At 35.0% G+C, this 15,052-nt stretch overlaps 2 protein-coding genes across 3 annotated transcripts; one reads left to right on the top strand and one right to left on the bottom strand.

The window, feature by feature from the left end:
• Positions 1-487: 487 nt before the first annotated feature.
• LOC121725910 (transmembrane emp24 domain-containing protein bai) lies at positions 488-3,933 on the top strand. Of its 2 annotated transcripts, XM_042113086.1 has the most exons (6): positions 488-808; positions 1,021-1,141; positions 1,254-1,324; positions 2,230-2,238; positions 2,959-3,085; positions 3,273-3,933. In XM_042113086.1, exons 1-6 carry the CDS (start codon positions 632-634, stop codon positions 3,392-3,394), a joined length of 627 nt encoding a protein of 208 aa, XP_041969020.1. In that variant the 5' UTR covers positions 488-631; the 3' UTR covers positions 3,395-3,933. The 2 variants fall into 2 exon arrangements, with proteins under 2 accessions (XP_041969020.1, XP_041969021.1); XM_042113087.1 differs by lacking the exon at positions 2,230-2,238 and having other exon boundaries at positions 489-808.
• Positions 3,934-9,476: 5,543 nt separating this feature from the next.
• LOC121725904 (zinc transporter 7) lies at positions 9,477-13,100 on the bottom strand. Its single transcript, XM_042113079.1, has 3 exons — positions 12,652-13,100; positions 12,270-12,487; positions 9,477-10,146 (listed from the first exon to the last, which is right to left on the bottom strand). The coding sequence occupies exons 1-3, from the start codon at positions 12,839-12,841 to the stop codon at positions 9,514-9,516; spliced, it is 1,041 nt and encodes a 346-aa protein (XP_041969013.1). The 5' UTR covers positions 12,842-13,100; the 3' UTR covers positions 9,477-9,513.
• Positions 13,101-15,052: the final 1,952 nt, after the last annotated feature.

The raw sequence follows: 15,052 nt of genomic DNA on the forward strand, positions 1-15,052 counted from the left end.
AATTGTTCGGTTATAGGCATTTTAATATAGATTTACTAACAATTTATTCAAATAAAATGTATAATTATCCTAGTTAATACTTATATTTCGATGAAATAGATTTTTATCGGAGGTGAGTTTGTAAATTGATTACAGCCAAAGTACTACGTTTTATTAAAATGTTTATGGTTTAAGGTATTTTAAATATTGTGCTTTATATCTCATATTTTTTAACACTTCGTTATTATATTGGAACTAGGTAAACCGGGAGTCACGGAATAACAAATTGGGGTTTATCCTCGCCTTAAATGTTCACTAGCAACCTTTATTAACACATTTATTACATGAAATTTGCAGACCAACTCCATGTTATGTCCTAGTAAGTAGGACATAACATTAAACGCTTTCGACGCTTATACACCGATATAAGGCTCTCTCCAGTCTATACTCTATAGTACCTCAAACCTGTCACTGTGTCTATGGATACTCTATAATCTACGATTTCGACTTCGAGTTTCGTTCCGAACGCCGACGATTTCCTTTTTCAAGCCAACTCATCGGTATTTTTGACACAAAATAGTTGAATTATGTTTATTTGTGCGTTATGAATTTATCTATTTTTTGAAAGTACATTAATATATTCAACTTAGAAATGGAGGTTTACTATCTCGTTTTGATTATAAGTGTATTCTGGCATGGGTGTAGTGCGATAATGTGGAGTTTGGCACCGAACACTCAGAAATGCCTCAAAGAAGAATTACATGCCAACGTACTAGTTGCCGGAGAATATGAAATAACAGAAGCTGCCGGCCAAAGAATGGACTACATTGTGAGTATCCAATTCATTAGTCTCTATGTACTGCTACTGCTGCAAAGTTTGTTATCAAAATGTAACACATTTATTTGTATCTTTATACTATAGAATGATGTCCTTTAGTTTAGGAAATTAAAAATAATAACAAAAATGTATGAAACATAACAGGACTGCTTGGATTAATGTTACTTGTATCATGTTTTTCTTATATTTATCTTTATTTTCAGGTGCGTGATTCCAAAGGACACATTTTAGCACAAAAAGATGATATAAGCAAAGGGAAATTTACTTTTGTTACTGAAACATACGACACATTTGAAGTATGTTTTATATCTAAAGTTCCACAAGGTAAACAACAAAATAAATATTATACTTATTGTTTAATTAAAATTGAAAACGTACATTTCCATTCTTATTGTTGTTAAAGACTGTTAATTACTACTAAATGTAATTCTTTCAGAGAGGAGAGGAGTTGCCCAGGATGTCACATTAGACATCAAAATTGGAATAGAGGCTAAAAATTATGAAGGTGTAAGTAATTATAAGAAACTGTTTACTCTAGTCTTGAAATCAATCTATACTACTGTTCTATTTAATCAGTTAGCTGCGGGATATTTACTAAAAAGTTTATTAATATACTATAATTGAATTGAATAGTATTGCAAAACTTAATATGTGTAATGCCCGGGCTGCACCTGCGTAGTGCTTCATGCTTAAAATGATACCTTATAAAATGGTATATTGGACGATCTGCGTGTATCCTCTCATAGCACAAAGCTTCGTACTATAGATGCATGTGCGGCCGCGGCATAAAAATATGTAATTTTAAAACTAAAATTCATAAATGAATATTCTGGAAGTAGCAAGTATGATACCCACGTTACTCTATACTCCACTCGGGCTAACTTCTTCTTCTTCTTTTGGCGTAAGCCTCCCCATTTAGGAGTTACCAGCGTCAGAGTTGAGGCGAAAAATGTGAACAGTTATAACTTATAACGAAAACTGATTGGCATGCAGTGGGCACGGGTGATGACTTCATGCGACCATGCAAATACAAGATATAGTAATAGTGAAACAGAAAAAACCAGAACAAGCAAATATGTACAGCAAAATGTCGCTAGCTAGGTCTTTGACTCCCTGTCAAACATTTTTCATATAAAACCACGATAAACAATATCTGACACTTTATTGTCAATCGCGGTTCATATGGAAAATGACAAGTTTTTGACAGGGAGTCAAAGAGACCGCTAGCGACAAGTTAGCCCGAGTGGAGTATAGCAATTTAATATTATTCAAAATTATTACATTTTTCAAGGTTATCTCAGGTACTGATAATGTAATGTAACTTGATATTTTAATATTACTTTGTAAGCAAAATTCTAAGTAATTATACATTTTTATTTTATCGGTGGGACTTCTAATCATCAAACAACTAGAACTCTTGGGTAATATTGAGTGCCTTAAATATGTTTTACTCTTGTTGCTGTGTTCTAACATTAATTATATCATAATAAATAATATAAATGATTAACAGAAGCATGTTGTGTGCTGTTTTATTATTGTCAGTCACAAAAAGTATGATTATGATTAAAAAATATATTTTTTAAATTAAAAATAGGTGTTCCATAATAATTCATTCCACATTATGTTCATGAAAAGTTAGGTAACCTAGTATTAAAAATAATTTTGTAATATAATTCAGGTTGGAAGTAAATTTAATGATCTGAGAAAATACCTAAGTAATTATTTTCAATAATAAAGACACATTTTTCAAAGTTTAAAAGCTTTCTGATGTGTAATTATTGTTTTAAAAAGGGATGTTGTTTGTATATTTTGTAAGACTCATATCATTGAAACTGATATAGCAAATGCATGGTGTGGTAATAATGGCAATGTGGCATAGATAATACTTGTTATAAGACTTATATTGTGAATCTAAATAGATGGCAACAAATAAAATTGTTTTTTATTATATTTACGCACTTTCTTCTATATAACATTAAATAAAAAAAAACTTTTGCAAAACACCAGAACATTTATTGATATTTCAAATCTAAATCCATTATTGTTAACGGTTGCCCTTAGATTTCAAACTTGTTGAAATAAAATGAATGAAGTTAACAATCACTATGGTCTTAATATATTTAAATTTACATTTCATACAGATTGGGGAAGCAGCCAAGCTTAAGCCCATGGAGCTAGAACTGAAGAGATTAGAGGATTTATCAGAAGCTATTGTCCAAGATTTCACCATGATGAGAAAGAGGGAAGAGGAGATGAGAGATACAAATGGTAAGTTTCCTATTCTTTCTTTCGTCTCATAAAAGTAAAACAAAAACAAAAGTAACTTTTAGCATAGACATATGTAGAGAAGTGCCTAATACTATAATAAGTAACAGTATGTGACTGAAGTAACAAATTACATTGTTTGTATAAAGTAAGTACATCATTTTAATTTAAATGTTTTCGTTTGTTTCAGAGTCTACAAACAATCGCGTTTTGTTTTTCAGCATATTCTCTATGGTATGTCTCCTAGGGTTGGCGACGTGGCAAGTGTTATATCTTCGTAGATATTTCAAAGCTAAAAAACTGATAGAATAACATTTTGTTAATTAATTTAAAATATAGTCACACTGATCATGTAAGTTATAAAAATGCATTTTGAACAAAGTTTATTTCCAGAAATATTGCAAGCTGATCTAAAGGTATTAATTGTATAAATATAATTGTAAAATTAATATTATAAAGCCTGTATAGAAATAAAAATGCTAAAAAATCACAACAATAATTATAAATAAATTGATGTTTTGGAAGTAATCAAGAGCAGGTCCAACTATAAGAATCTAATTTCTAAATCAAGTACTGAACTACATATTATTATCTAGAATGCTGAGTGATGAATATTTCTGCATCTTGTGATTGTGATTTATACCAACCCTGAAATGTTTTGCATGTTCCAAGAGGCAAGAACCACTTTTTCTTAAGCTTGTGTGACTATGTGCTAGTAATTTTGTGGCTATGCCACTATAAAATAAAGCAGATTTGTTTACTTAAAAGATTTGGATTATTATTTTTGTTGTGTGTATATGATCGAAACACTGTCTAAGATTACAAAAAAATATAAAATCCTATGGTATGTATCTTATTTTTAATTTTATTCGACACTCGTTTGACAGCAAATAACTTTAGATTACTTAGATTATTTAAAGTTATGGTAACCTTCCAATCTCAACGACTACGACCGATAAAGGGGCAGGTCCTTTCACTGGTGAGTGGTGACACAATGGATAATGCGTAATTTGACTCGGATTCGATAACATTCATGACCCCCGCATACACACACGCTGCACCGCACCTAGCATAGAGCGCGCCAAGTTTTCAAATTCAAATTGAAATCTATGAGCAGACTCCGCAGGTTTGTTTGAGGTTTTGGGTCAGGCCACAACACTGCCTAGCGGCGTTGCATCGCAAGAATTTACATTGCTGTTCAATGGTTATTTTTTGTGATACGACACCGCAACGCAGACTTTTGGGCGTGGCCAGAGACGGACGTCGAGAGTTGGTAGTTGGTACGATGCTTAGCAGTGGGTTGCTACTTGCTAATTTAGATTTATTATATAACTCTGATGACGCCCGCAACTCTGTTGCGCCAAAATTCGTTTATTGCGCAGGAATCGTACATTTTTCTGGGATTCAAAATATCCTGTGTCCTTTCCCGGGACTCAAAGTATCTCCATACCTAGCAAAATCAGTTCAGCGGTTTGGGCGACGGCGTGAATAGGTAACAGACAGACAGACCCACTTTCGCATTTATAATTATTACATTTATAATTTTTCAAATACGGAAGTATAGATTTAGATTTTAGATAGAATTTTACCTAAGATGTCACAAAGTCAAATTAAAATAGTTCATAGAATATTCACTATACCTATTATGTTCCAGATTACTATCTAATATTTTAATAATCTAATTAAGAGGAGTCCACACCGCCCTTTTTTCCATACAAACATTGTCCCCTGTTTCCTCCCTGGATAATGCTAGTAGAGTTATAATTTTTTTTCTGAATATCTACGGCCACTAATACAATGTCCCTATGTTTTCTTTTTTTTTTCATAATTTAATTATTAAATAAGATATGAACGTTCAAAAACCCAAAAAAATGGCCAGATTTTCCGCTGTGTTCAAACGTCCAGAAAACAGATTTGGCTAGATTATACAAAAAAAAGCAAAACAGGAACACAGCTCAATCCTTTTTTTAATCTTTAATGAAAAAACTACTTAAATCGGTTAAGTTTTGGAGAAGGAATCAGGGGACATCGAATCGTTGATTTTCTGCAGTTGTCTCTATCGCGTTCTGCGGTATAGGCTTGAGGTAAGGGAGACAGCTATAGATATAACACGTACTTTTTTTTCATTTCTCTAGCTCCTGGTGTATCCTCTTAATTGTTTTTGATAATCATTTGTTGTAGCTATAGCCTAGGCTCAGGTTTTAAAAGTAAATATAAAAATTCAAAAACTTTTTGGGTATTTACTTTATTGTAAATGCCAATAAAATGCCAACTTGGTAAAAAATTAAATTAACGGATGTAATACATAATATTATAAACTATTTTATACATGTAAGGCTGCGTTCCAGATGACGTTAATTTTGACCAAAACGCTCAAAACGTCCCCTTCTGCCGTTCCCTTTGGCGACCGGGGTCGTTTTGATCGCGGCTATGACGTCACTCATGACGTCAACATTTTCGCTCAAAACGACCCTCGACGAAGATGGGTCAAAGTGGGCGTTCTAGTTTTTTTTTTTTTAATTTTAACGTAACTATATCGCTAAAGCCATGTTCGGAAAGTTTTCAGGAGAGAGTCGAGACAAAATAACTTTATGTTATTTCATTACAAATAATATTTATAGTACTTAAATAAATTAAATAACATTTAATAAAATATTTTTATTGGAAAATAAATGGTTTTAAATGAAAGGTCAAATGATTTCTTATAAAATATTATAATAATTAATACTAATTTTCATCTCTCCTATACCTGTTGATTTATTCCTACTTGACTAAACATTATGCGGTATTGTTACCTAACGTTTATATGTATATTGTGACAATTATAGTCAATATTCAAAGTATGTGGATTTGTTATTAAAATATGATTCAATGTGAAAACTCAAATATAATAAAAGTTTAACTATATTAAAATATGATTACTTAAGTAAAAAAATGTAATACTAGAAACCAAACAAATATAATATTATGTATTTTATTTGTAAAATAAATGTAACTATAAACAATAAAATTACTTTTATTTACGACTTGAAGAAAAGGATCATAATATCCAAGTTCGGTTCATTGTACCTATGTATAAAAAAAAAATTATAGTTCTTTTTTTAAACTTTTCTCAAAACGCTCAAAACGATTAATAATCCGTTCCACTTGGGTTTGTATCGCTGACGCTCACATGCTAATGGAACGGGAAAAACTACGGTCTTGAGCGTGAGCGTTTCTAACGTCATCTGGAACGCGGGGTAAATGTAGTGTTGAACACTAACCTTGTTGGACAAAAGTATTAAACCACATAAATTAATAAAAAAAATACCAACAGTCATCATACAATCAAATAGGAAAATAATAAATATTGATTTACAAATTGCTAATATAAGGCCATTTTTTCTAACGGCACTTGCTGTTTTACACAACACTAGCGACACCGGCTTTGCACGGGTACAAAATATATAGCCATGTGCCACTGAAATGATTAAAATCGAGATCCAGTAGTTTCGATTTAAAGTATAATTTATATTCATTACTGCCCGTGGCCCGCATTGGTCGGTACTCTGTAGTCGGTACCGCCGCAAACGCTACGGCCCGTAATACATATTTAGATCAGTAACACCTTCGAAAATATTCATTTAAATCATTTGTTGTAAAGGTCTATACTCTATAAGTACCGTACTAAATTAACAATGTATTTAAAATATTTAATTGAATAAGGATTAATGCTGTATTGGTTAAAATCGCTTCGAAAATTAGCCATTATTTGTCGTAAAAAGTAAATGACAAAAAACTGTTATTGTGGGATATCCATAAAGAGATAGACATATATACCATCGCGAAGTTTTCTGTATACCTTTTCATTGTGTACAATACGTTTGCAATGTAAGCGGAAAGGAGTACCTACGAAGATTTTGGCAGATCTACCGTACCGCTATTGTGTTTTTTCGCGTTCACGAATATTTTTTTCAAAAATGAATAGCTAACATCAATACAAACAAAAAATTATCTTGGACAAAACCACGTAAAGTGTCACATTTCGAAGATATTCAGAGCTGCCAAAGTTTTAAACTTTGGCAGCTTATTGCATATTCGTGAACGCGGAAAAACACAATGGCGGAAGGTAGGTCGGCCAGGCTCCATATAAAAATTTGGGTAATTATTTACAACATCACATTAGAAACCTCAAAAATAACAGTATTTCTCCACTATTGAATGTTAATATACATAACCTTCCTCTTTAATCACTCTATCTCAGGGGTTCCCAATCTTTTTCAGCCTGCGGTGCAGTGCAGTTACACGTAAAATATTTTGTCACGGCGCGGGCACCCTACTCTACCTAGCTCTGACCTAGCTATTAAAAAGAATAAAGATACATAAATAAATACCTTTAATGATTATAGTTGGGTTAAGCAGGTAAATAGTATTAAACAAAATGTATTTAATCATATTATTGTACCTGCTTTACATCATTAATATTATAATAATTTAAATTTATAATATTTGTTGTTGGTTTCGGATAATGACGAAGGATCGACTCACGGCGGCGCCCCTCTTGCCTTTCCACGGCGCACCAGCGAGCCGCGGCGCACAATTTGGGAACCCCTGCTCTATCTATTAAAAAACGCATCAAAATCCGTTGCGTAGTTTGAAAGATTTAAGAGAACAAAGGGACATAGAGACAGGGAAAGCGACTTTGTTTTATACTACTATGTAGAAACATCGTCCAATGGAACTAACTGATTTTAGAAAAATGTAGACGTAGCATTGCACCTTCAACACACTCAAATTGAGATCAAATTCAGCTAAACTTGGTACCTAATCGAATTTTAATCTGAAATGCTATGACATTTTGTCTGTGAGATCATGTGGGAACAATTACGTGATCACCGGCAGGGGGGGGGGGGGGTTTCTTGTATATACATCTGGATTACTGGGGATTACAAGTAATAATAAGCCCTAATTAAAATCTCACTTAAATACTTTTCTATTATTATAAGTTGCATTTACTTCTCATAATTATTATTCTTATTTTGGAATGGTCAAAGTTCATACAGATATTTAAAAAAAACCTAATCAGGATGATAGTTTGTGCAGTAATAATTCTTGGTTGTTACTTAAAGTACGCTTTATATACTATGTATACAATTATCCTATTCATTTTCAGCTGCGGGGATGGGAAGCAGGGCCCGATCTAAGGGGGGGGGGGGGGGGGGGGGCGAGCCGGGCATTTGCCCAGTGCGGCAAAAATGAGGGGCGGCGGAATTGACTCCAGCCATTCACCACTTAAGTTTGAGAATTTTACCAGCTAACCTACCTTAAGTTTGCTAGTGGAAATATTTGAGTATTTTACTTAAATATTCCTCCCATTTTCCCCCAACAAATATGTTTCCTGTATATGTTATGGGCGGCGAAAATGATCTTTGCCTGGAGCGGCTAAATGGCTAGATCGGGTCCTGATGGGAAGAACAGTGTTAGGTATTTTGAATAGCTCTGGTAACTTTTCCAGTTTCAAAAAACTTTTGTTCTAGGGATATGTACATACAGTACATATAGTCGGCATGGCGCGGCCATCCATGCCGACTGTATGGGCGCCGCAGACTCGATCGCACAAAAAGTCTGTCGTCTTATATTTTGTACTATCAGGGAAGTTGATTCTTATGCAGATGGCGGACCTATGTAATTTGGTTGCTTTAAGTCAAACCCTTTCGACCGATCACAGCTAACATTGAATTGACATAAGCCGACCAAACGACGTAGGTCCGTCAACTGCCTAGGAATCAATTTCCTCGATGATACATGCTAAGAAATTTCAAATTTGTGACCCAAGTAAAAATTTTAAGGTTAAACATAACACAGCATAATATTAATTTGGTTAACTCGAATACCATAGTCTTGCCAATAGAGCTTGAAGTTCCGAACATTGGCTACCTCATTTTTACATTAATTGATACTAGTTGTTGCCCGCAACTGCACATTTACCAGGACGCAAAGTATCTCCATACCTATCAAAAATTGGTTTAGCGTTTTTACCATGAAGAGGTGACAGACAGACACACACGCTCATGGGCGTAGCGAGGTACGGGCAGGGGGGGGGGGGGGGGGGGTCGCTAATGCTCACGAGTTTCATACCAAAGCCCGGGCGCAGGCCAGGCCGCGGCGGCCATCAAAAGTATGGTGTGGCCGCAGGTCGCATTGCGGCCAGGTGCGCGTCGTCTATGGCGGTTTCATACTAAGGTATCTATCTCGAAACGTGGATTGATTGAATGCCTCCCGCATTCAAGACCTATGCCCCCCTGATAGAATCCTGGCTACGCCCATGCACACGCTCAAATTTGTAATAGATATCAGTTTGGACTGTTCAGCATTTAATTTGATAAATACTTGCTTATATACAAAATTACTTTCACTATTTCAATTATTTACAACACAGTCGTTGTTTACGATCAAAGAGGAGAATAGTCTAATTGAACAGTGAGATGTTTCACTCCCGCCTCTCGGAAGATTCTCGCGGCTTGCTCGGTAACATATCTGGGATCGACTTCCCTAGCCACCTCGAGTTTCATAGCACCAACATGAACGTCACTACAGAGAGTCCAGAAGTGAGGCTCTTGTACAGCATGGACTCCTGCTAACCCCACCACACGAGTGAACAGATTAGGCAAAGCGCGTTCTAAAGACGTCGGAGTCCTTTGCATTAGCACACCGGCGGAGTCCCGCACTAAAGGTATAACACTAGCGGCGATCAGCAGCGCGATCGCCATCGAGCAGATGGGGTCTGCCCGCATCCAACCGAACATTCTCATCAGTATGGCGGAAATTATGACGCCGACGGAGCCGAGGGTGTCGGCGAGCACGTGGAGGAAGACTCCCCGCATGATAGCAGAGCCAGCGCCGGTGGGCGCCTCGATGTCGCCGTGAGAGTGGCCGTGGTCGTGGTTGTGCGAGTGGCCGTGGCCGCCGTGCGAGTGCCCGTGGCCGCCGTGTCCGTGCCCGTGCCCATGGTGGAACGCGTATATCCCAACCATGTTTACCAAAAATCCGAGAATCGAGACGAGCAGCAAACGTTCGTGTTTGACCTAAAAATAATGTTAATGATATTATTTTATTCCATATAGCAGGCACAGTCGCGGATGAAAGAAAGCGGATGCTACACTTTAAAAATATACCCACTCTTCTAAATTTATGGGGGACATATAATCTAGATTCGTCATGAGTGCATAAGTATTGTTATCGGTATTGGTATAGTAGTAATACTCGGAGCTTGTGTGAAGAAAAGTTATTATGTAGAAATATTTCAAACAATAATGGTTCTGTTACTAATGTTGCTTAAATATTAGTGTTACAATAAATGTCTAGGGCAGGGGTTCCCAAACTGTTCGCCGCGGCGCCCTGGTGCGCCGTGAAAAGGCAAGAGAGGCACCGTGAGTTGATCCTCCATCATTATCCGAAACCACAAATATTACAAAATTTAATTATAATATTAAATATTAATTATATAAAGCTGGTCAGACGAATATAAATATTTATTTATTATTATTTAACTGCTTAACTTAACTATAATCATTAAAATGTATTTATTTATGTATTTTTTTCAAATAGCTAGGTAGAGTAGCTAGGTAGGTAGTGCTGCGCCGTGACAAAATATGTTTCGTTTAACTGCACTGCAGGCTGAAAAAGATTGGGAGCCCCTGGTCTAGGGTATTGAAAATATATAATACACTTTAAAGGTAATTATTTTGCAAGCAAAACAAACAAAAAATACAATAGGACATTGGCCTTCACTGCTCAATAACACAATTTCTAGAGTTGCGGGTTGCATGCTTTCTAGGGCATTTTTTTTAAATCTTATACATTTTTGTGCCTATTATGCCTATAACTATTATGTAAACCACTTTTTCATATTTGATAGTTAAAGCAAAAAACTATTTCTGATTAATCCAAAAATATTTTGTTTATATTTCTTACTTATATTTTACACAATCCTTGTAACATTACAAAATATTATGTTGGAACATTTTATCTATTGCTTAAATGTTTCTAACATGCTTTATCAGTTACATCACCATTTGATCTCAGTTAAGTTTATTGATTTTTTTTTAATCTAATCTTGGGCATTAAAAAATTATTGTTGATAAAATATATTATAAGCAAATGAATCCTTTGATCGTGGATTCTTGGAAATCTATTGACATTATTATATTGTGTCTCACTCACTGGTGAGTTTAGGGGGCTTGACCGGTTAAATTGCATTGCAGAAATACAATAATCCAATGTAAGATTTTAACACAAATTACTCCCTTATATAGACTAGACTTATAATGGCGGCTCTCGACATAGGCGAACGCGTTGGCCAACGCGTTCGCAGACGCGTTGGCAGTGCGCTTGCAACGGCGTTTGTGAGTAATCCACACATAGGAAGGTCGCTCAGTATGCTTTGGATCGCGCCAATGTGCGGACGGATTCAAAATGAATGTTAAGTCGCTAACAGCTGTAGCTGTATATTTATTCACAGCATATAATTACTTTGTAAATGTGGACAAGAAAAAGTTTTTAAAGGGTATTCTCGAAATAAATAAATAAAAGGCGAGAAAACTTAACAAACAAAGAAATAAACTCACTTTTACATAATATTTTATAATATTAAAATAATATAAGTAATTATTTTATTACCTACTTATTATTTATTAAATTATTACATATAAAAATTATTACATATTATTATAATTATCATAACTATAACTCCGGGCGAACTGATCGCGCGGCCTATGTGTGGATGAAGCACGAAGCTTGCGACAAATGTCCTTTGATCTTTGCCGACATTCCCGACCCGCACAGCAAGCTCGCAGACGCGTCGGCCAACGTCTAAATACCTACGGCCAACGCGCGAACGCCCGTTCTACACATTGGGCCGACGCGTCTGCCAACGCGTTGGCCAACGCGTTCGCCTATGTCGAGTACCGGCATAAGCCTCAAAGCCTTAAAAAATATGGCAGACACAATATATTTTCAAAAATTGAAAATATATTGTGTCTGCAATACCCATGATGGAGGTACTACGATGTTAGATGAGATACTTACATGAAAAGTAGTGATAATTTTTCATAAGCTAATATCTTTATAAACTACAGTTTAATAACTTGCAATTAGAATAAGTTCATTAGATTTCTGAATGTGATTGAAAAAATAAAAGCAAGTTTACCTCCGGTGGTTCTATAGCTCTTTCTACAGCTTCACTCATTATAAAGAAAGCTATGAACAGCAGAAACAGACCATTAACAAAGCCTGCTAATACTTCTGCTCTTGCATATCCATATGAAAATCTTTCATTTGCACGCCATTTTGATACCAGAGATGCTGCTAGACCAGCTACCAGCCCAGTGCAATCAAAGAACATATGGAATGCATCAGATATAAGACCTGAAACAAGAAAAATAACAATACTTCAATATCTCTAGATGTGATAAATTAAAACTATATGAAGGAATTATGTCAAATTTATTTATATGCTAAAGTTTCAAACAAATTGAAGCAAATTTCAGAATTAAAGTAAGAGCACATATTGGTAAAACATAAGTACTTACCTAAACTGTTCGTCCACACACCATAAAATAATTCAACAAATGCAAAAGATAAATTTAATAAGAGGAAAAGGAACAAATTTCGAGAATTCTTGTCCGATAATATTAAACGAAACCAATTTTGTAACTTTTCACGCACTCCTGATAGGGGCCCGCGCGATGGCCGCGTATCCTTTTGTATAAGCGGGAGCATGATATCTTGGAGTCTTGATTTTATGCACTTTGTGTCATTTCAAACAAATAATCTAATAAAACACGAATTCTTCACGAAATATGACTGCATACGTGTACTCCGCAAGCGGTTTATAACCTCAAGTAGATAAGCACTTTATGTAACAAAAGTAATATAACAAGGGCAAAATCATGTGTGAAATCAATATAGCATTAGCATATTGTTACGTTTGTCTGAAAATGTAAAATTGTTTAGTAATTAATTTTAAATTTTGTGTAGTTATAAAATCGGATTACAGTGATAGAAACGTCACTTTGATTTTATTTTTAATTCGTCCCCACAGATTACTAGTATATATTTGTAGATTCGTCCATTGACTTATAAGTGGACGCGGCATAATGGTCTCTATCAAATCAAAATACTGTGGCTGGTCCGCCATTTTATGTTCCGGTTCTCCGAGGTACGTAAACTGTCAAAGTGTCGTATTATAGGGATGTCGAAATTGAAAGAAAATATCGATATATCGATATTTGAAAAAATATCAATATCGGTCTCGATATATCGCGAAAAAAATATCGATATATCGGTCAAATTTTTCGACCAATTTGCTTTTGTTTTAATTAATTTATAGTCCGTCAAAAAAGTGAAGAAATTTAAAAAAGTTTGTCCTTGGATCGGTACGTTTATATTTTTACTAAAATTTTTGTTATTTTACCGATGGCTTGACTTCGTATGTGCTAATTTAGTTAATAATTAGACAATAAATAAGATTTGTGATAGAATATTAACATAACATGGCTTGATTTTCGATATTATTTAACCAACATAGAAATTAGTAGATTTGACGTTTAGTGATGTACTTTTTTATCGAATTTAAAAAATATAAGGTGAAGAATCTGATCATTTATTTAAAAGATTTTAACCTTAATAGCTCACTTATAACATCTTACTTATCGATATCCTCGACAAATATCAACCGAGTGTCCCATCACTTAGTTCTTGGCAATATGGCGCCGGCCACACTTTTTTGTAGTTATGTCGCTTCCATCTGTTTCCTTATTCATTGGATTCGTCCCGGTCACTTTGATTTGTCACTCAGAAGTCAGATTTGCATGTCACTCATGGGCCATGGCCAGAGAGGCCAGCTCGACAAGGCTGTTTATGAACGTGGCGAGAAAAGGAACTAGCGCTTCTATCCATTGACTTTTATAGACTTTTATACTGTTTCCTTATTCATTGCTTCTACCATACAAAAACGTCATTTTTAGGGTTCCGTACACACACACACACAGAGTCTTGTGGGTCAAGTGTGCGCATTTAAATTTGATGCTTTAAAAAACTTAAATATTATTAGTACAATGAAACAAAACTGCGTTAATTTGTAAGCCTGTTTATTTGTGACCAACTTAAACACAACAGTATTGTATTTTTCAGTGGCTTATATTTTAAGAAACTTTAGAAAACAATAACCCTTCCATTTGCGCACTTTTACCCCAGTATCGGGGTATGTGTACGCAGCACTTTGGGTAAGTGTACGCATCAACAAAATATATATATGTATTTTAGAACTTAAAGAATATTCTTTTATAATTTTTATTTGTGACTAGTGACTACTCATAGTTATTTAAAGTAATCAACAAAATCATCTTATATCAAAATATTATTAGAACAATTTTCACATAGAAATATTTTGTTACTTCGTCATGCATGTATGCATGTAGGTACTTAATACAAAAAAAACGTCGTGTGCGAAGCTCGTGGACTGTTTTGCCACCAGACTCCACAAAAGCTTCATTCAATCCAATCTTCAGTCGGTGGTTCAGACTTCAGAATACTGTTCGCCACATAAGGGACAAGGCTTCTGCGCACACTTAACCCAAAGCATAGGAACAGACAACTGTCAACGGTTATACGAATATCGTTAATTCCTGCATCATCATAATATCCTAAACACTGGCAAATAACAAACTTGATATTATGTTGCACTCGATAGCATAAAGCTTATTTAGAAAAAAAATACATGACTTCAAAAGATTACGCATTAAAAATTACAAAATATCGTAAAAATTTGAGCAAAAATCTTCATTTATCTGTTAGTCCAAAATGGCGCGTGCGCAGCCTTTGGGACACGAGGACTTCGTAGGGCGTCCTGTGGGTTATTGAAGAGGGGGGTTGCCGTTCCTTAGCGTCGTATATTTTTCGAGATATTTACAATGCGCACACTTACACGCT

Source organism: Aricia agestis, chromosome 4 (genome assembly GCF_905147365.1).
Source record: "Aricia agestis chromosome 4, ilAriAges1.1, whole genome shotgun sequence".
Classification (NCBI taxonomy): Eukaryota; Metazoa; Arthropoda; class Insecta; order Lepidoptera; family Lycaenidae; genus Aricia; species Aricia agestis.